Raw genomic sequence first — 24,600 nt, 5'->3', positions numbered from 1 at the left:
ATACATCACATAACAACTAACTTTACTTTAGAAACTGGAGTCACGTAGGATGTCTTCCATAACATACAGACACCAGAATATAAAATAATAAATAATGATAATAAAATTATATTTATCACACCACTATTTTAAAATGCCTCGCAAAGGTATTTAAATATGCGCAAAATCACCGGACAGGTGATGAAAAGAACCAATCAGTGCTGTTGAGGTTTACCATAGAAATAAAACAATTTCATATCAATATAATTTATTATCTATAAAATACAAAACTGTTATACTATAAGGAAATGAATAAATGCAGATTAAATAAGAGAGCTCATATATGTGTATGAAAATTCATGAAAAATAATACAACTAGTTAAGCCAAGTTTAATCTATTTTAAACACAACTTCCATACAATTTTAAGCCAAATCAGTCAATCACACATAGTTATTAATTTTTTTATATATGAGTGCAGTTAGAATGAATTTATTTGAGTAGTAGAGGTGTTCCCTAAAAAATATAATTAAGAATGTTCTGACGTTTTGCATGCTCACAAATGTTTACAATTACACACAGATCAACCCTGAACTAACAAACAGGCTTTATTTATATCTAAATATGCTTAGTGCATTACTATATTGGTTAATATCTACTTGGCAATCGAGAAACCTATAAACAATACATCATATAATACATACAAAGTTGGTGTTCAGCATTCAATTTCATTAGGAATTACTAATTTAAATTAAACTTTGAACGCCTTTGCAAGCAATGTTTCTGTTAAGTATATCTAAAATTTTGCATTCACCAAAAAAATTGTTGACAAATTTGTAATGAGGTGAAAAGAATCGACTAAAGCATGTTTGTCGTATTTTTTAAATATAAATATTAATAAACAGCAATTAATTTTTTAAATAAAATTCATACAAGATCGATTCTCCAATAATACTTGATGTAAAATTATTCTTATAACTAACTTAGTCTAGAGATAAATAAAATTTGGTATAAAATGTTAGTATATGGCTAGGTGCAAGTAAATTGGCAGTTCAAAGTAAAAAAAAATTACAAATTGTATTGAAACCAGTGAATTATGTCTACTGACCTATTTGTTGTATCCAGAATGTATCCTAGAATGTAATAAAAATTCACAAAGAAATGTTCTATATTTCACTGTGTAAATTCGGGCGGTGTTCAAAATTTGACAGTCTATGGTAGTTATTATTTGACACAGAGTAAGACAAAATCTCTGCAACAGGCGTGACAAATTGGATTGAATTGGATGTAGGTACATACAAATTACATTTGTAAAATAAACTCTACATTTTATAACAAATCCTCTTCAAATGAGAAAATGTCATTTGATAGCAACGTGATATACGCTGTGCACAAATGACAAGATAGTAAGGCCAAAAGACAGTGTTACCAATCTCTAAAAATATCTTTACTTGTAAAGTATGCACTGCTATTACTAAAAATATGTTCATACCTAAACTTGGGATAAAATCTAGCCTCACTAATAACATAAATTTTATGTGAATATCATTTAGATGTGTAATACAGGTTTTAGTGTGCAAAATCTCGGAATGGAATGTGCTTACAAACTTGAATGTTGAATCTATGTTTTCATTATTGGATGGCAAAAAGCTCTATAAGTCACTCGAAAATTTCACATCAGCATAATCAATATCAAAGTAAAATGTTTTTTTTTCATTCACTCAAACCAGCAACTTATAAATTCAACCCTTTTAACATATTGTGTTACCGTAAAGGTTTACAAAAGAATAACTAATATTATCTCATTTATACCATTAGTACAATGTTCTATAATTTAAGGAATTAACAAAAACGTTCTGGAATTGCAAGGAATATAGGAGGACTAAAGTCACTACTAACACATCCGAGAAGGCAAACAAAATCCACATCCACAAAAGATTTTAATATCTACGGAAAATATTTTTGACATTAGAACCGACATTGGTGATGTGTACAAGTTATGATGAAACGAACATTTTCGCTTATGTCTAGAACCTTTAAAAGTTGAGGATACGCTATAAAGCATTATTTTAATTCAATTGCTTTAAGACTATTAAAAAAATGTAAGCAAAACAATTGCGAAACGCGATAGTGTTCTCGAAACTTCTCGATCTGGAAGGCAAAGGAATTACCAGTTGAGCATGACACAAAAACCCTTTAGCAGGCGTGTATCGTTTCAACCTGTTGATTATTAAAATACAACAGCCATCAAACTACCTACTAAACGAGCATTAATATATGTTATTACATGAAATTGTTTGTGATACAGTGAATAAATTGCTACAATCCCGAAAGAAATATACGGCGGCAATAAGTTAGTAATGTCTTTGCACAGAGTAAACAAGTCTAGTATTCAGCACAGTTCTAACAATAATCGACAAATTAGCGATAGTCCTGTTTCCAGTCAAGGCTTTAGTCTATGGCCCACAAGGTCTTACCGGATGGACCTGCGAAGAGATGAGGTGTGTCCTCACTTCTTCTTGCTCTTGCCAAGAGTGAGAGTGTGGTGTGAGTGTTGAGTCTGTTGTTTGCGACGGTTGAATTCAATTGTGTCATCTTCTATCTTCTTACGAAGTTCTTCGAGACGCTTCTTCTCTTCTGTATGGTCTTTCTTCAGCTTGTCGAATTTCGCATGAAGCTGGAAAAAATATTGAATATATTTAAAAGACAAGTAAGTTAATAAAAAATATTTTTTTATTTAATAGAATTTTAATTAAACCTATCTTATAATTCTATTGATGTACTATTGTACAGATTCCCTACATTAGGACATTCTTGCGTTGTGGGTGACCAGTCTTCCGAGGTACATAAAGACTCAGAGGACTCATACAATAAAAGAACAGAAACTTAGTTCATAAAAAGATTCAATTAAAAAAATCATATGAACAGTAAATCAACATATTTGATAAATAAGTGTGACCTCCGTAGACTGTCACCTCAAGCCATATAATTTTAAAAACTTCTGAACTGGAAGACTTTAATTAAGGGTCTTTTCGAAGTCCGTAAATGGAATTATCTAAGAAACAAATGTCACCTCTTTTTCAGCTTCCTTAAGTTCAGCCTCCTTTTCCTTAACGCGTTGAACAAACATCTGACGCATCTCATCCTCTTTCAGCTGCAACTCGGCGAGATGAGCTGATCGCTTCTGCTCAAATGTTTGTTGGAAGGACACCTAAAATATCATATGTATGTACTTATATTTATTTATTTAAACTTCGTTACACTACATAAAAAAAATTAACATAATTAAATCAAAAGGAGGGCAACTGGCGACCTTATCGCTTACGAGCGATCTCTTCCAGGCAACCACTGTGAGTAAAGAAAAAATAAAATGTATTAAATTACATAAGACAGGCAAGTAGTGCAAAAATACATGTTATACACATTTATTAAGACAACTAAACTAAACTTAATTGTTGGTGTTCTATAAGTATAATAACCATACATTTGTTGTTTTTTTAAATTAATAGATAGATTCCTGTCTAGTTAGTATGTGATCAAATAGTGTATTTACGAATATGTTAAAATAAATAAATGGCGCTAAAACGTTTTTAGGTCTGGGACTCAGATTTCTGTATATATTTCATGATCATTTGACAATCGAATAGGCGAGGTGATCAGCCTTCTGTGCCTGACGCACGCCGTCGACTACGCATGCACGTTATCTGGACGAGCATTTATTACGAGCTCGTACGTTGTTGTTGAACATTATTAAACCCAAAAATCTTAGTATTTCAGACCCAGGAGGCAGATCAGGTACTTTCCAATAAAAAAAACAATCGATATCGAAACAGAAACGAAGTTTTAGCCCTAAAACAGAGTTTAGTGTTTTTACTAACACTTAGTAAAAGATTACCGGTTTGTTATGGGCGTCAACATCGCTAAATCCCATTTGCGCGAGTCTTCGACGGCGGTACAACTCGTAGTGGCGCGCGTGAGTCTTCTCTCGCATGTCCTCCATGTTGGTCCGAATTAACATCTCACGCAGCTTCACAAAGTCGCAGTGGGACTCATTTTCAACTGGAAATATTTAATCATAAAATTAAAAAAAATATAAAAGTACAATTATCGAATCAATGTAACGCTTTGTAAACAGTTTATTTAACAATAATATTTTTATATAATAAAATCTTTTCATTATTAACAGACGAGGAAGAATTTGAAAATTAAAAACGAGGTTACATAATCGTTGTGTAGTAGATTACAATTTTAACTCTTTAAAATTGTGTAACACAAATTAAGTAATACAAATTTAAAGACAACACTTCTAACGGATTGAAGCTATGTATTGTTATAAACTTATAATTATATTAGGACACCGTGAGTAATTTCTGCACAAACCCGTCATCTTGTAGTCGATATCAACTCCAGGGAAATAAGTACAGATAATACAACTTTCTCTACAGATTACAACTTTTCGACATTCAACACGTTTTGTCTTCAGTCACCGTAACCACGCATGCTGTAAAGCACGCGAAACGTCAGGAGAAATTTAAAGTTATGTAAAATAATTATAAGTTTATAATAATGCAAAGCTTCAATCCGGTAAAAAGTGTTTTCTTCAAATGTGTAAAATCTATGTTAACATAAGACAATACTAAGTAATACAAAGTTAAAACCTACAAATCCCTGACCCGCGTTGACATAAAAACCTAAAAAATGGTTCTGAGGAAAAATAATGGTCCACTAACTCCAAACAAAAGCATTTGTATGACAATAGTCACGTGATCGCCGTAGGAAGCCATCTTTGTTTTATTTGTCAAATTTAAAGCAAATTTTTTCATATACTTCAACGACTACAAATGATATGAAATACCTTGCACAGTCCCCCAAGGATACTGCCTGGCTCTCACAGTCTTATTTCCAATTTTGACAAAATCAGTACTGCCAACCACAGCAAATGGAATGTGACTGTTCATTGAGGTGTTCACTTCAGAGACAGATTCGTCATCTGTTGGAAACTGGTATATTTCCACACCGTTCGATTGCAGTTCTTGCATAATTTTGGACTGAAAGGAGAAAACAAACATTAATTTTTTATATCAAATAATCGTTATACATTAATTATTATAAAATCTGTTTTTAATTGAGTTTAAAATGTACTAATTCCACTGTAGCTGAGCAGAAGCACAGACAGTCTACGGTTAGCCTTTCTATCTATGTTCTAGTTCAACACTCGCTCACAAGGTAAAGTAAAAACCTGGTGAGGAAACCAGCATGTCCTAACATCGACATGTGTCAGATTTGGGAGTGGTATGATCACAAAACAGATACAGACATCTAAAGCGTAAAAGGTTGTAGAGGCACTGGATTTTTAAAATAATTATACTTTCTGAAGCCTATTCCAGTCACTACTTACAGAGTTACCGAGTGATTTTTAGTTTTAATGAATTTTCTTTTAAATGTGTTTGTACTTAATTAAATTAACATTATAATGGCCAGTAACGATTTTATATTGCAGCTAGATTCTCACACCCGTCAACTACCAAAGGTATATCAATCATCATAATATTCATATTAATATATTGTCAAATTCAAATATGTCAAAGATCAAATTGAAAACATTTGACAGCTTTTTGATAATTTTTGTGGCCTTTGAAGTTTAGCTTATTTTTTAAATTACCTTAAATTTCTGCAGTTCAGTCTTGGAGATGGTATCAGCCTTCGCAATGATGGGAATAATATTCACTTTAGTGTCCAATTTCTTCATGCAAACAAGATCAATAGATTTGAGGCCATGTCCTGAAATGTCAATACAAGAATGTTATTTTTCGTCGGATCTTTCTGTTTGTATATACTGTTATACAAAGTTATTTCGGTAAGTAATTCTCTTAGTTAGAAATCAATAGAAAACTTGAGACAACGGTCAGTATAATGTTACATTTTAAGATATTTGAATCTTCTTTTTGATCATTTTTCTTCTGCCTCGTTATTAGTATATATATATTAATTGTGAGTCAATTAACCTTTGGCAGAACTTTTACATGTCTGTTTATACATATTATTTTATTAATTTTTTAGGTGTTTTTTGTTAATTAATTATGCACTTCTTGTACTTTACCCTCTGTAGGTTTTTCTTTTATTGTCCCATATTAGGGTTGCCTGGAAGAAATCGCTTGTTAGCGATAAGGCCGCCTGTTGCCTAATAACTTATGTAACCTACTTACTCTTTGTTTTTTATTTGTATAATTATGTATATTATGATAATGAAGTATAAATAAATAAATACATCTCTATATTACTATATATATATAAAATTCTCTTGTCACAATATCCGAAACGGCTTGACCGATGCTCATGAATTTGTTTATGCATATTCAGTAAGTCCGAGAATTGGCTACTATCTTTCAAACCCCTAAGTGATAAGGGGTGGGTGTCCACCACAAATATTATTGTTTATACCATTTTTTTTTGTTTTTTATGATACAGCTTACAAAAATACAAACAACCCTTAATTGTCATCTGTATATAGGTTATTTTTATTGAACTAAAAAATGTTTTTTGGAAATAATATACATGGCAAAACGACGTTTGCCGGATCGGCTAATATATATTGTATATTTTTTGAAGTGAAACTTCTTTAGGTGCAAGATGTGCTCGTTTCTGTCGAAGAAAAGGAAGAGAGCGATTGAGAGAGAGTGAGAAAGGGAGATCGAGAAAAATACACGCTATTGGTTGATGTATTCGTTTAGTAGTTGCATATTAGAGCTTTAGATGGCAATTCTGTCGCATTACTTCATCATTATCATCAGCACGCATACAGTGTGTAAACAGTGTTAATATATATATACAAATACATGGTACACGATCATCTATTGGGGCTTTTACCTTAGTAATAATTAATTTACAAAGAAATTTCACTTCTGACATGTGTACTTTGTACGCACGGACTTTTATTTATTTTGGTAATATAGTAATAACCCAGTTTCTTCCTGGACACAAGAAAGAAGGCTCCTAGTTATATATAACAAACGCGTTTACATAAAAATAATGGCGCTCATATCAAAACAATTATTTCCTCCTGAAACATTACGATACGGGGCGGGGATTGAATTACGCGTTATCCATGTTTTAGGTATACAGAGTCATTGGGGGTGGTCACGAAACGTTTTACTCATGGGGGGGAATCTCCAAAAATTGCGTGACGTAATACTTGAACGCTCCCATATAAGATACAAGTATCACTTATTCCACGTCATTAATTTTGTATAGCAGACATCGGCTACTCATCGGCAAAGACCGAGCCGAGGATAAGCCGGCATAAAAACTTGGTAAACTCTTTTAAGTGTTATACGTTAGAACATACAAATATTTCACATTCCAGCTAGTTGTTTGCATTAATTATCTATACAAACAAGGTCCGCTCTAGATTGACTGTAAGTAAAAGTTGGTACCGTTATTTTTTCTACTATTGTGTCAGGCGTGCGCTGAATATATCAATGTCAAGGACGCTAATGTATTGGTCACCAGGTCACTCATGACGTCCTGGTACATTTGGGTTTCCTCAAATATTCCGTATCGCGCCACCAGCGATTTTTTTATGACTTCGTCATGAGTTCTCAGCACCATAACTAGTGTTGTTATGAGTGCATGACCTTTTTGCCAAAAAAATAAAGTATGTAGTTACATACAAAAAGTACCCAAAACCGAATCAGAGCACCCCACTATCCACGTGGACGATTTAAATTTAATTAATAAAAAATAATGAAATTTTAATATTTCCAACGTACGCAGAAATGACGCCTTAGCCGCGTTATAATACGTAAAAACAACTAATGCGTAATATGGAACGTAACAATACATTTCTATAATGAAAACTTGTACTCGCAGTGAAATGGCAGATTGTAAAGTAATTTGTTCATGCTGTCACAAACAAATAATAATTATGTAAGTAAATAAACTAAATTATCATAAAATTCGTGTAGCTCTCATAACATATTATTAGGCCAGTGACTAATCAAGTAACAACACCTAACCTATCAACCGCTGCATACATACAAAGATTCTTGTTGCATAGTTATAATTATCTAAATGTCAATATTATCTATATAGCATACATCTCTTAGGGATAAGAACCCATTAAAGTATTATGTAAGCAAAAGTAAGGAAAGCTGTTCAAAAATATTTGTAGGAATCCTTGAAATTTCGTTTTCAAGCATAGACAATGTGCTTGTAAGTGCTTACGTAATATTCGAAAGGTAAAACTTGAATGACAAAATATTTTTAAATTACGTCCAGTATTTTCAGTCCTCTTCAATAGACAAACAAAAGAGTTTTAATATAATAGCCTCATAAACTCACCGGTCGGACAAATGAAGTAAAGACAAACATGCAAACGGCTATCGTGGTAGGTCGGCAGGGAGCGTTTTATTTTCAGCTCCTCTTGCAGATACGCCTCAAACTGTGCATCAATGTAGTCCACTACGGCTTTGAAACTATCATCCTTGTTGACCTGATCACCATATCCCACAGTGTCGCAAATAGTTAACTGAAATAATATATATATATATTTATTATTAAAACAAAACCTGACACATGCCATCGACGTTTTGTTCTAATAAATGCCGGATTCCTGTTTTCCTTCACCGTACGAGTGACTGTTAAATGCGCACATAGATAGAAAGGGGCACGGCCGGGGTTCGAACCTATAACCTCAGATGAGAGCTCCGAAAACTAAGCCAACACTGCTCTTGTAATAGGGATATATTTGCGAAAGCTTCTTCACCTCATTTTAATTGAACGAGACTTAAAAGCGTTAATGAATCAATATCTGTCAAAAATGTTTTGGATTTAGAAGGCACATTTTGGAAAACTGTACCTGTGACGAAGAGAAGTTCTATAAAATACTCTTTAGTGTTACGAAATAAATAACAGTGATCAAAGATAGTATGTTTACACATAAACAATAATAAATTGTTAGTTAGTATAGTTTATAACCAATTAAATCATGATACCGGATAGTTTTTAATTTAAAATAAAAACTCTTTTATAGTAACGTTCGTAATTCAAACTGCAAAAACGAACATATTATTTAGAAATATCTGTGTATTTCAACTTCCGTGTGACAAAAATGTAATGTCTTCCGTAATACGGAACCTATGGAAGGTTAGCGCTAAGGGCTAATTTTGAAAAGAAATTCTGAATCTTACCCAAATCTGAATCTGAAAAAGGAGCGACTCCATGTAAAGAACAGTAAAAGAAAGAAAATTCAATTTCAATAACTTAAATATATTTTACTTAGATTTTATGTCAATAAATGTATAGCGGCAACTCTTAATTGCGTAAAAGAAATGACCAGTAATGGTTAGATTAATATCAGATGATGCCTATGTGATATTTATAAGAAAATGGAATACGGATTAACAAAAAAACATATAATTACTATTTCCTATTTTTAATACGTATAATGCATGTCTCTATATACTGATTATCTATGGCAACGCGGCTTCAGCACATGCGCCGTGAGGTATGAAAAACATGTGTTAAATTTGGCGCCTTTTGAACTTTATTTTTGTAGTTATCGTCATGTAAAAGTTTTATTTTTGATCAGAAATGTAGTAAAATTAAGAGTTAACGTGACGAAATTTACTATGAGATAAATAAGATGCAACTTATAAGTATTGAGGTCGAGATAATTACAAGATTCTAACATGACTAACAATATGAAAATACTATTACTGGGTTTTGAAAGGTTCCACAGAATAACAGGAATATTGTGTTTTGATCACTTTTAGGTAGAATCATAAAGTCAAAACTATTGCCATAATATTTAAAATAAAATTAGATTTAATACAAACGCTTTATTTTATCAACCTTAATCATAAAAAATAAATCGGTTAAATTGCACTTTTAACTAACACTCATAATTTTTTTTCATCACAGCGTGAAAACAATGGACATGAATGGACCAAATTGCATTATAAAAATTCTATAAATTAGGTTATATCACTTTATGTACACTTTAAATAATTAGTAAGAATAATCTATTAAGAAACTGTAAATATAAATAACCCCTCGTTAATAATGATAACTATTAAATAAACTCTATTTTAATACCCTCATTTAGAAAAGTTTTTTTTTTAATTTATCATTTAGAAAAGTAACATAAACTATATTCATTAAAAGATTTATACATATTTTTTTATATTATTTTAAAATAGCTTTGCAAGTTTTTTAGCGATTGCTTTTAATGATAATAAAATTATCTTCTGTTAAAATACAGTACATTACATGTTAAAATTCAAGAATTAAAACAACACTCTCAAAGCGATGTTTTATATGTAATTTATTGGTTACGACACCAGGAAAAATCAGATAATAAAATTTAAATTAATACATAATAATAACATGTATAAGAATTAATTGTATGTGTCTATGGGCTGTGATGACTGCTCTTTTTCAACAAGCCCATGTGCTTGTTTGCTACCTACTATATAAAAAAAACATTTTCTATTCCTATACCTATCTAAAATTATATTAGCTGTTGGAATGGAAACAATTTAATATGAAATAATCAAGCATATAAATGAATTCTCGTACCTTAAGCCGTACACTGCTTTCCTGTAGTTCATAGGTATGTGCTTTCAATTTAACAGTTGGCAGATTGTGTGGACTAGGAGAAGACTCGAAATTGGTGTTAAACAAAGAGTCCATTAGTGTAGATTTGCCTAAGCCAGTTTCACCTATTAACATATCCAGTTCGATTAAGTTATTTGATACTTGATTACATATGTGATGTAACAATATTAATCTATAATAGCAGTTATAACACAATGCTTCTACAGTTCAATTGAATTATGCTTGGTATTTATGTATTATAATATGAATTCACTACAAAACAATGATTGTAGTTTGAAAGTACAAAAGCATCACAAACTTGCTTTCAAAGGCACTATAGCGAAATAGGTGTCTATTAGAACATTGGTTTGTTTGATGAACTTGCTCTGGAGATTAAATGTTAATTTAGTTACTTTCAATTATGAACAATGATGAGTGCAACATACAAGGCCACTTCAAACCCTACATGTCTATTATACAATTACAAATTTAATGAATGCAAACATAAGGGTCAGACGCATAATCAACAAGTCAATAAAATAAGTAGTTACGTCAAGCAAACTTTTATCTATCGAGTACAGTTGATTAAACGCGTATACAATGAATCACTTACCAATACATAGAATGTTGAACACAAATCCATTTTGCACACTCTTGTTTACTAGTTGGTCCGGCAGGCTGTCGAAACCGACATGCCCCGACAACTTTAACGTACGCATTGCAGTCTCCACCTTAGATAAAATCTTATTATTATCTTCACTATACCTATATACATGTTTATTGACTCATCCATAAAATATGTCGATTAATTAATTTGTTTTTAAACAATATAGCCGTTATGTTTTGTTTTCATCAGTGCGTCATAAATGAAATCTGAATATCTATATCCTATAGTAAACAGTAATACGAATGGAGAACGCCCAAGCTGTGACTCTCACCCTATTTTCTTAAACAGAAACATTTACAGTTTAATTGATATAACTCTGAATAAACAATTTGCTCTCTTTCTACTAATAACACCGTGAATCCTTAGAGAAGACAAATTAATTAATTACTCACTTTTATAGGCATAGTCTCAACGTCTATCGCAGCCATTTCACAAGTGTATTGGTTCACGTCTGACTAATGACTGAATCAGGAAATTGGAAAGTATTTAACTGTCAAAGATAATGTCATCATTACTTGACATATGACAATGACAATTCCGTTCCGCACCTATGTTCAATACTCATGTTGGGCAACGCAAATATAATAAAATCAAAAATCAATTCGTGTTGAATTTTAAATACAACAAATTTTGAAAACATTCGTTTACCCAAATGATAACGGCGTAATCCTATCGAATCCTCGAAATAATTGATGTGTGAAATAAATACAGAATAGTTTAAAGTGGACTGAATAAATAAAAGTTCCTAGCACTGCGAGTTTATTTTCAAGATTTGACTAGTTTAAAAGTATGATGCCTACTGCCTTTTAATGTTCAAATATTGCCATGTCCAGAAGATTTCCACGATACATTGGGGTGTTATTAAGGATAAGCTAGCTTACTATCTAATTATTGGTATATATATGAAAAAAATCATAATTAATACGGATTCGGTCAAAATATGAACTGACTGACACAAGCATGTGCATAAGTATAACTGTAACTTAGGTTCTTGAGCATGTAATAATTTATTTACAATTGAATGAAGTATAAATTTTAAAAAAATACTTCATACTATTTATTAGAATACATTTTAATTGTTATTTTCCTATATAATCATTGTCTTGTTCGATGCTAATGTTGTATAGATGCCGATGTTCCGAGGTATAAAAAAGAAGAAAATCAAGTACTTAAAAATAACGATTACAGTAAACTCCTAAGATTTTTTAAAATAGTTAATTATTTAAAAAGAAATCTCTCAATCTGTGCGTGAATGGTCGTTTGAATATGAATCCTATATATTTTTAACTTTTATTAGATCATTATTATAAATAGAAATTTAATAAAATTAAATCATTTTTTTTACTGTCTGGTGGTCACTGCAATTAACTTTTTAAATGGTTCCCATGACAGTTAAGATTAAGGTATCCCATTCTACTGGAAACTTTATTTAGAAACCAGACACTGTTCGAATATTAATCTAAGACATTAAGCTTACATTAAGGGAAACTATTATTTAAAATAACTTATGGGGGAATTTTAACACTGTTAACCACGACATGGCAACATCGTTACAAACCAAAATGGCAGCAAGTGATATCAGCGCGTTATCATGTGAGCCGATGAAATAATGTTTTTTGAGTTTTACAGTCGCGAGTGAAATTGTAATTTGTGAATAAGTGTATTGTGACATAACAAACCATGGTGGATATAAAATCACCGCCGTTTAGTGATATAAAAAGACCTGAAGAAGTCGTTCGAATGACGACGAACGATAGCCTGAAATTTGCAGTTCTTATCGGGCTGATAGAAGTTGGCCAGGTAACTAACCGTGAAGTGGTGAACACCGTTTTACACCTGGTAAGTCATCATGTAGAAATCCCCCATCAATCCTATAAAAATCTTGCTAGATTCGTATAAGAGGTTATTGGTCACGCAAAACAATGTTAATTTAATATTTCTTACTTACTATTTGTATATTTTTTTGTTGTTAGTAGTATATTGTAATGCTATTGAACTGTAGTTTGTTTCTATTTATCGATCGAGTTCGTAACAACAGATATTTTCCACCTACCAAGTTTGTTTTGATGGCGTTATTAAATTTACCTTCGATGTTTAGCGGCTCTTAAATAAACACCCGATCAAAGTTTCAAATAAATAAATATATGATACATTCTTCTATTATATTTTAAGCTAACAATTTATGTTTAGGAAATAAGATAGGTATTATAAAAAGTTTTCCAGAAACGGTAGACAGATCGTCAAAAAATAATGTGTAGGAGTTTGCGAAGATTGAAAAATGAAAAGAAGACTAGGGTGTACCAGGCACAATTTGAAAACTGGCAAGGAAGTAATTTTAATTTCTATTATTTCGTAGTTAATTGTATGGAGTTTCACATATTTTGTTCATTTTTTGTGTTGTACGTTCTGTAGGCCACTGGGCCATGCGGCACATAAGGTTGCGTGAACAGTTTTTTTAAAGGTAAATCTTCTATGCGAACACGCAACAAATATTGATTCGCCGGGTGTCGAACTCAGCACCGGGTTACGTGCTATATGCACAACTACTTCATAAAATATTACTTATAGTAGAATCTTTAATTATTTGAAAACATTACGATTATGTCATAAGTGTGACGGTATTTCGCGAGATTTCGTCGTATGATCGTCGTCTTTGTCGATCGACAAAGAATTACTCTAAATTAAGTACTTCATATGACTTATTATAATAATACAAATATTTTGTCAACAGTGTTTTAATAAAAACTTATTCATATATGTTTTTTTTATATTAATAAAATTAACTACTCCTTTAACCCGATCTTACCTCTAGTTAGGAATAAAATAAATATAACTAATCAAATTCTAAATCTATTTACAATCATATAATGATTAAATTTAATGTTTAATAAAAAAATAACTGATTTTTTTATAGGTTCACATGTTGTTTTATTATAGCTGTCTGATAGCTGACCACCATACAATAATAATTAATAAAATTTGCTTGGGTATGCTGAATTATTTAAGAAAATATTTTAAACCATTTATGTAACTTAAGATGGATATTATTAAATTCACAATATCTGTATAGATACAAACTACCTATAAAACTACCCTAGACTTGTTTTGTATTAATGATAAATTATTCCTTCACAATAAGATCATAGATCATCAAGGCTTGCAACACACTCGCAACCATTTTAGCAGTTTGAGTGTCAGTGAGATAACACTGTGTCAGTTATAACTGAAACAGTCTCCAGCCCGTTTGCCATGTATAATAATTTATATTTCTAACCCATAATAATACAATAATTTTTGTTATGTCAATATAAAACATGTTTGTATCTCGTCTCTTGAGATAATTAAATCGTAATCATTTAATTAACTGATAATCTCAATGATGTTAAACTAATAAATCCACTATCTCTGCTTAACAGTATTAGTTGTTTCTGTTTGAGTATGACATCAGGACAATAACAAAAATTTGTGTAAAATGCAAAGTGAATACAAATAAGTAACATACTCAGCTATAGAGGTTACTAAATAGGTAATCTCAATATACATAAGTAATGTTAATAATTCTTATGCATGTCATTGTGTATGATATATTTACATGGTTGTGATACAACTGCAACATATGTCCCATCAATGGAGCAGCTAGGCAACAGCATTAAACATAATCTGGTGTTTCAGTGCTTATAGGTTGGCGAGACAGGTTTGACCGGGGTTCAAATCTACATAAAAACAATTGCAACATATGGTTACAATTTTTCTCACTTGATAAAAGTATGTTCTACTTAGATGTATTAATTTGAAATCATGATAAAGGTACAGTACAGTAACCAAGTAAAGGTTAATTACACTAGTTAGGTTTTCTTTAAGTTCAGTTTAATTCAGAACCATAAAGTGATCGAATTGTAAAGTCATAATAAAATTCTAAATAAAAGCAGGACCTTTTAGAATTGACTTATAATTTTATTTAATTTGGTGATCATTTAAATACCAACAGCATCGCAGAGATTGCCTTGAATTAGAGAAATAAATAGAAAATCTTAATTATGGTGTTGGTTAAGCTGGTCAGTTACACCAGTATTCGCAGTGTGGTGAAAAAACAGCGAGTGGCGAGCACTACAGAGGGTTGAATGAATCGTAGAAATAGGGAAAGTAGGTCTCACTCAGCGTGTTCCCGGTGGACGCCCGGGACAGTGAGACCGCAGAATTTTTATATCAAATGTTTTCTATGCTTAATGCTTGTGAGTAACTAGGTTGTAGGTACCTCCAGCGTACTTCAATGTCATGGTCATAGAATTAATCAAGTCAATATTAAGCTAGCCATTTTATTCAATGCCCAAGTTTGGTGGCTACAAAACTATATCAATGAATGTTACGGTGAAGGTCAAAATTTTATAAATTGGCAGTAATTTTGGAGCAGTTGCTTAGATATTTAATCTCAATAAAATCTGCAAAGCTGTTACCAAATTTTGCCTATATAGGTAACATACAGAACTTGGCGCTATGTATGACTCCAGAAAGTCAAAATAATTGTCAACTGTAATACAAAATGATGCCCGGAGGGTTTAATACCTATGATATTTACACTCACGCCTCGCTTCTGCCGCTGTCAGAATGTTAATATCCCTGAAAACTTCTTGTTGCTGTATCGTCGCCCACGAGTGTAAACACTCGGCTCTTTATTATATCACGGAACACGTAACAATGGCAATTGCAGTGGCAGGGCGAGTGATATTCATATTTACATACTCACGCAGCTCTCCTCCCTGTTCACTTACCTGTCTGAAAGGTCCTAGTAAATGTGGCGTATGTAATGGCCGATAATACATTTCGATTGGTCTACGATCTGTTTAACATAATGTAGTAAATGGTGAATAATAAATAAAATAAATCAATGCTGGTGTTAGTAATCAAATACTAATAAAAGATGCATGGTTTGCCATGTTATAAATATTTAATTAGGTAAGACTCAATCTTTATTGCGGCCATTTGACATTTCTAAGCATAACGACGTATTTTACGACACGTGACATTCAAGTGGTTATTTGTGACGTTTCGCAATCCGTTGGGGGAGAGTTTGTTTGACTTGTAATTTCTTTTGTTTAATAGATATAAAAACGATTTTTCAAAATTGAAACGACTTCATATATACAAACAAGAACCCTTAAACCTCTCTTATACATGATTATATAATATAGGATTAGGAGTTCTAAGTATGGTGCAAACAAATAGTTTTTTTTTCCACCAGGACGTCGAACAAATTTATTTCATGCAACACAACAAATTTATAACTAATGATTACTACGTTACATTACAACCAAGCCATTGAGAAAATAAGTAGCCGATTCGTTCTGAAATATTTTGTGGGCAAACATATTTACTCTTAGGAAAGTTCACACACGTGCTTGGAAGCCTAAATAAAACGTGATACTCAAAAATCAAAAAGAATAAATACACAGTTTTAACCATATTTTTAAAGATCTGTTAAAAATGTCAAGTTCCTGTGTAGGGCAATAAATAAATCGTTATATATATTTTTCCAGCACATGATTCACGGAACGATAAACGGAAATAGAGAGATCTTCGGCAGGAATATTCGTAGGTATATTGTCTTTAGGTTTAAAGAAGTTTATTCTAATAAAAAAAACATGAAACTTACCCGAAAGAAAAATAAATACATATATCAACTCCACCGTCGTACGCTGTCACTGCATCGAATTTGCAGCGAAATAGATGTTTTGTATCACAAATTAAAAATAATTAATCACAATTTTATAATAATTTTAAGAATCCACTGACTACTCTAAACGCGGTCAAATAAAAGTGAATTTTTAATTGTTTTTTTTTTATCTCTTCGGCGAGATTAAAACCTTTTCGTAGAAAAAAGGTTCTAGTAAAACCTCTTTTTTAATATTTCATAAAATCGAAACAACTGCTGTATTTTTTATAATTTATACTTACTAAGGTTTTTTTGTGAGCCTTACATTATTTAATATGCGACCTATATTTTAAAAATTATGTTAAACAATTTATATTTGAAAATGCTTTACAAGGTTGCCGCATACCGACAAGGCTCTATAATGAGCTTAAGTTCACCTATTACCTATAAATATAAATGAATTTTTAATAATAGAAGTGTTTTTTCTCTACTCCATTAGATATAATTAATATAATTGGTAGGTCTCCTTCCTTTAGGGCTGCCGAATAAATCTAGGAGTCGTAATTCTTATAATTGATATCAACTGAATATTCGCGTTTGAAAACTTACAAAATGACAGTCACATCTTAAATCAATGACTAAAATCTAGACCACACTTCTACACAGATTATATATATATATATATATTGTATATGAAAGAGTCTATGACCACAGATCTAGCCTAATAATAATTAGGTGTACTAAACTATACATCTATACTAAAAGATTACATCCTACTTATTCAAGGTATGCAACCCAGATTATTTTTTTGAAAAATGGAATGAAAGGTTCTAGTATGTACATAGTAGCTAGTATTGTTAGGAGCGATGACGAATCCCACCCCATCGTTAAATTTGACAAGATCCGTAGGTTGGTATCTATATTGGCGAAATCATTGCCTTCTGACAGCTGACATCCGACACGCGCTAGGGCAAAGATAGGTCTGGTAAACGTCACACCTATAGGTTTGTATTTGCTGTATAACTAGTACAGATATAAACATAAAGAGTTAACTTTTTTTAGACTCTTGTTTTGGACTGGAGCAACTCCATTATGGCTTTGAACAATTCCAAACTCTAAAATACTTTTCATTAAAAGTTGATTCTAATGCTAAAAATGTCATAAACAGATAATTATTATGTGTTCTGTAGTAGATTTTAAAGTCACAGAATTGCCAATGTAGCAGAACTATTTGCATAATCCTAACCTGGAAGGCATAAATGGGCTATAAGTATTTTTAGTACATGTACTTATGGATTTACTGTGTTAACAAAAACTCAACAATTCATCTGCTGTAGCAGCTGTAGAAGTACGTCACGGCCAATCCGACAGTCATGCAATTGCTCTATTTCCTCTCGTAGCCTGTGATAGATGAACGTTATTTATTATGCAATTATTGGGAAACGGGTAATTTATGCATAGGGTTGTCTGTTGCTTCGACTATTTTGAATTAAATATCTAGTATACGTTCTTAAGCGTAAGAATTACACATTACAAAAGTAGCATAACTACACAGTTACAGTTTAGAATGACGTTAGTACCTATACACATAAACGTTTATAGACTGAAAATGTAATATAAGATTGAACGTTAGTTTTAATTGTTAGTTCTTAGAAGGAACTAGTTCCCCGTGTAGATGCCTCCAAATTATCTAGACGTAGTTTCATCCACAGATGTGGACTGTCATTTGACAGCTCATCTGTATGACTATATAATAAGATAGTTTCCCGCTTAAAGGTCTCGTTACCGGGCCAAAAAATTAATAAAAAAAGTAAGTTCCCCTATTCTTTATTCCAAGAATAAAATAAACAAATATTCGGTATATATATTCGCGAAACCGAACATATATTTCTTTCTTTTTACTTTGAAGCATTTGATGTTTGGCATTGCCAATGACATGTGTCATGACAAGGATAAACTTTATTCTAAAAACAACGATAACATAGCTATGGCACACCAGGGCACGTGTTTAGCACTTTAACATGCTTTAATTGGTAAATAATTACGTTAAGTACCTATCTAGGTGTGGCGAAATTTTAATATACTGCCTCACTTTAAATATACCAAATGCGCAACTCAAACGTAGGTTTGTTTACTTAGTATAATATTTAATGTTGCTTTGATTTTCTTATTTGGTGATTACGTCAACAATAATTATTTACTTTTTTTACACATTATACCCACACATTTTCTGTGCTTGAAAACGAAATATAAGAGGGGGAGGGGGGATTAAAATTCAGTAAATCTGTAGGAAAGAAAAAATAAACGGTAAAATTCATATAATCGATTTAATTAAGGTATCTTTTTGCGTATTGTACGTCCTCCGATATTTTACATAAGTGACCATTTTAGAAATATGTATGGTACTAACGTTAAAATATATTTTAATAATCAGTGATAATATTTACACAACCGATTTCTTACACTATCATCAAGTTACTCCCGAGTCTAGTGACAAAAAGTTGTCTATGTACGTAAGTCGATGTAATAATGATTTTTTTTTAAATAGCGAGATCCAACTAATGGCTTCCGCCTTTACAAATTATATAATTTAGATTCGGTAAAGTTTTGTAACTCAATAAGGAATGGAGCAAACATTTTTATTATTTATTCATTAACACTTCGTTGCAGAAACGTAACAATTGGCATAATTCAATGAAAAGGAGGGAAATTACGGGCAATTTCTTTTTAATAAAAGCTAGCTGTCACTGTCAAAGGGCTCTTGCATTACCTTCCTTTAAGAATGCTTCTTGAAGCTTTCTAATAAATCGATAGGCAGCTGTATACAAATAGCGCCATTGTGCGGCTTCTACTTGCCTTATTTTGAGGCAGACAGAGAAATGTGCCTGTTCCTACACCATAACCGTATTACGTTGAATAAATTAAATATGAACCGCTTATGAATGCAACGTCCATGAGATGCATAATAATGTAAGCAGCCATATAACAGCGAACAATAAACAATTCTTTCGCTTCTTGTACACTCAACCCGGACAATAGTCTTATTCATGCGATATGTTGCGTAAAGAATGCAGATATTTCACAAAATAAATCATTTGCACTACAACCTTAGGTCTGGGCTCATTGCTGTATTTGTATCTATCATTTGCCAATTGAATAGGCAAGTAGGTGATCTGTATTTGTGTCTGATCACTTTTTTGGGTCTAAGGCAAGCCGGTTTCCTCACGATGTTTTTCTTTACCGTACGAACACATTGGTGCTCAGCCGAGATAGAACTTACGACCTCAGGGATGAGAGTCACACACGCTGAAAGCACAACACCGCCTTTTATATATATTTTTTATAAAGAAACAGTAAAAATCTGGATGAGAAGTTACTTTTTTATAGGTACGTTCTGCGACTGAAACTTTTGTTGTGTGAATTTTTCGTAGTGCTTTCAAAAATACATTTACGTCTTTTTATTTGGTTGTTTACGTGTTTCATTGAAGATTTTATTCCATCCGCACTATAGCTTTTAATTATTTAAAAGATAATACAAGAGAATTTTACAAACAAATTTCAGTAGAATTTCTTCGTTTTGTAACTATTGTATTACAAGATAGTATAACATTTATTATCATCACTATAAGCGCTGTAAGGCCCCTTGTGGGCCTTAGCCGTCGGTAGTATCTTTCGTCATCACAATATATCTCGTTCTGCTTGCGTCCAATTTCGAACACCCATTGTTTTGAGGTGCTTGACAACTTCGTGTCACCAACGCAGCCTCAGTCTATGGAGTTTTCTCTTTTCAGCAGGCTGTGCGTTCAGTAAGGACCCTGTCCTGGGGATTTGTCTTCTGTTGCATATATTAATTGCTGAAAACATAGTTTTTTTTTGTTTTTGCAAAGAACCCTATTAAATACATATAAGGTAACAATTTAAATTATAGTCTAAAGGCATATATACAAGTAGTTCGTAACTTTTTTTTTTAATTTAATAAAAACTTCATTATTAAATTTATAAATATCGCTAATTCATCATGCATCTTAATATTAGTCTACGTTTGCTACGAGTGCAATTCTCAAGTGACAACCAGAAAGGCGAGGTCATGGTCAAGAGCTTCCGATGAGGCAGATATGATGCAGCAGGCAACAATCCACACGTAGGTAGTATTTCTATAGTACATTATGTACTGCAGATTTATTAGGAGACGGTATCCTAATAGATAATCAAAAGATTAATCATTTGACATTAGTCAACTTCAAATATTGACAGCAATGATTTCTAGAGAAAATGATTTTACGAAGACTTACCACAATTTATATATACCGTATATATTATATACAAAGGTACAATTATTAGAAATATATAGTACAGATCCAAAAAAGGAGGTACAAAGACAATAAAATTGTCAATTGCCAATCTTATACGTGTTATGGCAGTATTAAAATTAATTTAAGATTATCTGTGATCTTAGTGTTTTTACTTTGTAGTTGTGGTTTGATTAAGACAGCTAAAAGTACATGACAATTGACATATTCTGTAATAAATTTAATAGTTTAAAAGGACGTTAATCATGTAATGTCGTACGGTATTTTACTTTGTGGCTGCAGAGGTTCAATCCATATTTGTGCTTCAGAAGCGGACTTTTGTGTCCGTACGGAATAAGTTTAAGGAATTAAGTATGACGTCAGTAACTGGTCAATTCTATTCTTGAAGTTTTGTTATATTTACAAAAAAATATAGATAATTTTTAAACTAATGGTGACTTTCACCAGTGTAATGGGCGAAACTAAACAAATTTAAGCGTACGACCAACGAGGCTGCAGAAGATAAACCACTCCTTATGTTGATTTGTTTCTACAACAAACTCCCAAGCGAAATTAGAGAATTATCAATAAATAAATTACGAATATTTAAATGATCCTAATTCTTGGGATTGATTTGCTCCAGTTCAAACAATTTGTATGAGTTTCTTGCCAGTTCTTCTTACCCACTCTACGCCCTTGACTTGTGAACTGATAGTAAATGTAAATTAATTTAACTTCTTTTCAGGCGTTTATCAGTGTATTTGTTTACATATGTGAATCAAGTTATTTTGACTTTGACTTTGTCTTATCTATGGCGTGTTTATTTGAGGGTTTATTTTTGAGTGACAGAGTGCGTGTAGAAACCTAACTAAGGCCTACAAATCTAACTATTTTACTATACGTTGACCACTAAGCCGATGACATAAGAAACCTTTAACCAACCGGTCTTTAACCGCCGAGTTATCGATCCAGTATATTTTTTACGTCAGTGCACATGTTCAGGTCGATTAGCGTAGTTACTTACTGTTAGCGTATTCAAAGTAAGGTATGTTCGCTACTATAAAGAAAATAAACTATGCGCAAGTAGCCGAGTACGGATGTATTACATACTTTATGTTAGTTTTTATATCCACATTCTGTGTGGATAGAAAAACCAAATAAAATTAATAATCAATCTTTGATAAATTACTATAGATTCAGAGTCGTGAAACTTTATAACGCATCTCGCAACATATCCCTGATATTTTTTTATGTATTATCGCAATAGTTTTAACTTTATCCCAGTTTCAAGTAGGTTGGGAAACTACACCTAAGAAAAAATAAACAATGACGTCAAAAGAAAACAAAGGGATAAGCTAGTTAAAAACAAAATATTATTATTGATTATGACAGAAGATAATACAATAATAGATAAAGCAAAAGGCAGAAGATTTAAGTCGGAAACGGAACATCCCTGATGTTGGGTTTTAAACCAAAATATTAAGTCTGTACTGTAGTCATATGTAAGCAAGCAAGCTTTGAATATTGCACATTTTGTTACCGTATGGGGCCGTTCAAGTAGTAAGCAGATTTACTACAATTATTTATCCCTCCTCCCTCTTCTCAAGCTCTCAAAAATAATAGTACTTAAACGTATTATGTTATTATAAATCCTTGAAAATTTAGTTTTCAAGCATAGACAATCAGTGCGTTGCCATATGTGTAAAAAAGTAACTAATTACTGTTGACGTAATCACAAAATTTGAAAATCGAAGACTCCCCATCCTTATACTGCTTACGTAATACTTGAACGACACCTAAGCGTCGAAACACTATATTTACCACGAACTATAATTGTCAAAATCTAATTCGTTTTTGACATATAGAAATCTTACGTCGCCAAATGTCGTCTCGAAATCTAAACCTAAGAGCAGCGACACCTACAACCTGCGTTTGCAAATTACTGCTATGACGTCATACCCTGAAATGAAATTATTCCGGCCGCTAAGGGGAAAATATATATATATACAACTACTCGCCCTTAGCCTTCGGGCGAGTCACAGGTAAGCCTGTCGAGGTTCCTACCTTAAGGTTTGAGGAATCGTACACTAGTAATTGTTAATTTTAATTGTCATTTAAAATTACATTCAGAGTGAAATTAATTAAAACATATAAAGTACACACGATCGTTTAATGTGGTTAAAAAGCGTGAAGACAATGTTAAATATTTATTTGTTTCGGTGTGCGACAATAGTATACATTAACAGATAAAAAATAATAATAATTGTCTCTGGTTTAAGCAAGTAGACAGACAGCACATAGATTGTCTCTCGCTGATCATTAGACAAAGAGTTATACAAGTATGGAAACGTCGAGTAATAAATTCTCGATTATATCCTGTAAAAAGAGGAGAGCTGTCTGACGTGTCTTTTAATTTGTCTTTGTCTGGAATGCGAGAAAGTAGCCAATCAGTGGGCGATCGCCATTTTATATGATTTCTATATTATAGATAAAGTACTTATGTACTTATACTATATGTACTTTACATAAAGTGCCAAAAATCCAGTGAGGGGTCCTTGGTGCCTGAAGGTCTACATCACAGTACAAATATTAAATTCCGTATTTACAATTAATACACAAATGAACAGACGATCGAACGAACGGCAGAAAACTTTTATAATCCATTTTATCTACAATAAACCGCTAACTAGCACATAGATTTTCTGTCCAAACCAATTTGTATATTGTTCTGTGTGCATTGAGTACAGAACATATTTTAACTATTGAATGGAGTATCTGTGCATTCTAGTGCCAATAACCTAGAAATCAAATTGATTGTATTGATAAAGTTGAAGAATTTGAACCCGGATATTTATTTTTGGTTTTGTATTTAATAATAGTATCTATCGAGTAAATATCAAAATCTGCACATTTACCTTTAAAAGACGTAGATAACTTATGGCGAACCTTAATTGGCAACAATCGACTCTTTAAGAAACATTTGTCTATGACAATTACATTATGTTTAACAAAGGATAAAGGTTTAAACAAATAGATGGCCATCAGCTAATGTTGGTTTCAGCGTGCGACTCCCCAAAGATGATGACGTAGGTTTCGACCCGGTCACCAATGGACTTTTGGTTTTATGTGCGCATTTAACACTCGTTCGTACCTTAGTTACCTGACGTGTCTTAGAACCGGAAATTGACATGTGTCAGACACAAAAGGCTGACCATGTGCTTGTCTATTTCGTGACCATTTTCGAAAAAATATGGTGAAAAAATATGAAATTGGTACAGAAATGTGAAGCTGTGTTGATGGTTTTTTTGCTACAGACAAATGATGGATCGAAAGGCACTTTGTGTAATCGTTAGACTGAACAATGAATCTATATTTATAAATATTTATGTAATTCTACATGTATTTCATTCGCGCATACTGT

General features: G+C 32.1%; 2 protein-coding genes across 13 annotated transcripts in view; one reads left to right on the top strand and one right to left on the bottom strand.

The window, feature by feature from the left end:
* Positions 1 to 1,037: 1,037 nt before the first annotated feature.
* LOC123717737 (septin-2) lies at positions 1,038 to 11,847 on the bottom strand. 2 transcript variants are annotated; one of them, XM_045673882.1, is made up of 10 exons: positions 11,633 to 11,847; positions 11,187 to 11,304; positions 10,556 to 10,698; positions 8,318 to 8,504; positions 5,640 to 5,758; positions 4,833 to 5,025; positions 3,873 to 4,036; positions 3,051 to 3,188; positions 2,455 to 2,654; positions 1,038 to 2,128 (listed from the first exon to the last, which is right to left on the bottom strand). In XM_045673882.1, exons 1-9 carry the CDS (start codon positions 11,666 to 11,668, stop codon positions 2,487 to 2,489), a joined length of 1,266 nt encoding a protein of 421 aa, XP_045529838.1. In that variant the 5' UTR covers positions 11,669 to 11,847; the 3' UTR covers positions 1,038 to 2,128; positions 2,455 to 2,486. The 2 variants fall into 2 exon arrangements, with proteins under 2 accessions (XP_045529838.1, XP_045529837.1); XM_045673881.1 differs by having other exon boundaries at positions 1,038 to 2,654; positions 11,633 to 11,842.
* A 967-nt stretch (positions 11,848 to 12,814) lies between these two features.
* LOC123717656 (neurobeachin) overlaps positions 12,815 to 24,600 on the top strand; it is a 468,381-nt gene continuing 456,595 nt past the window's right edge. For all 11 annotated transcript variants that reach the window (XM_045673757.1, XM_045673752.1, XM_045673751.1 and 8 more), the window contains exon 1: positions 12,815 to 13,079. In XM_045673757.1, coding sequence (XP_045529713.1) covers positions 12,921 to 13,079 — 159 coding nt within the window. In that variant the 5' untranslated portion in view covers positions 12,815 to 12,920. The remainder of the gene's footprint in view (positions 13,080 to 24,600) is intronic.

This window comes from Pieris brassicae, chromosome 13 (assembly GCF_905147105.1).
Source record: "Pieris brassicae chromosome 13, ilPieBrab1.1, whole genome shotgun sequence".
NCBI lineage: Eukaryota > Metazoa > Arthropoda > Insecta > Lepidoptera > Pieridae > Pieris > Pieris brassicae.
This window is presented reverse-complemented; position numbering and strand designations above follow the sequence as displayed.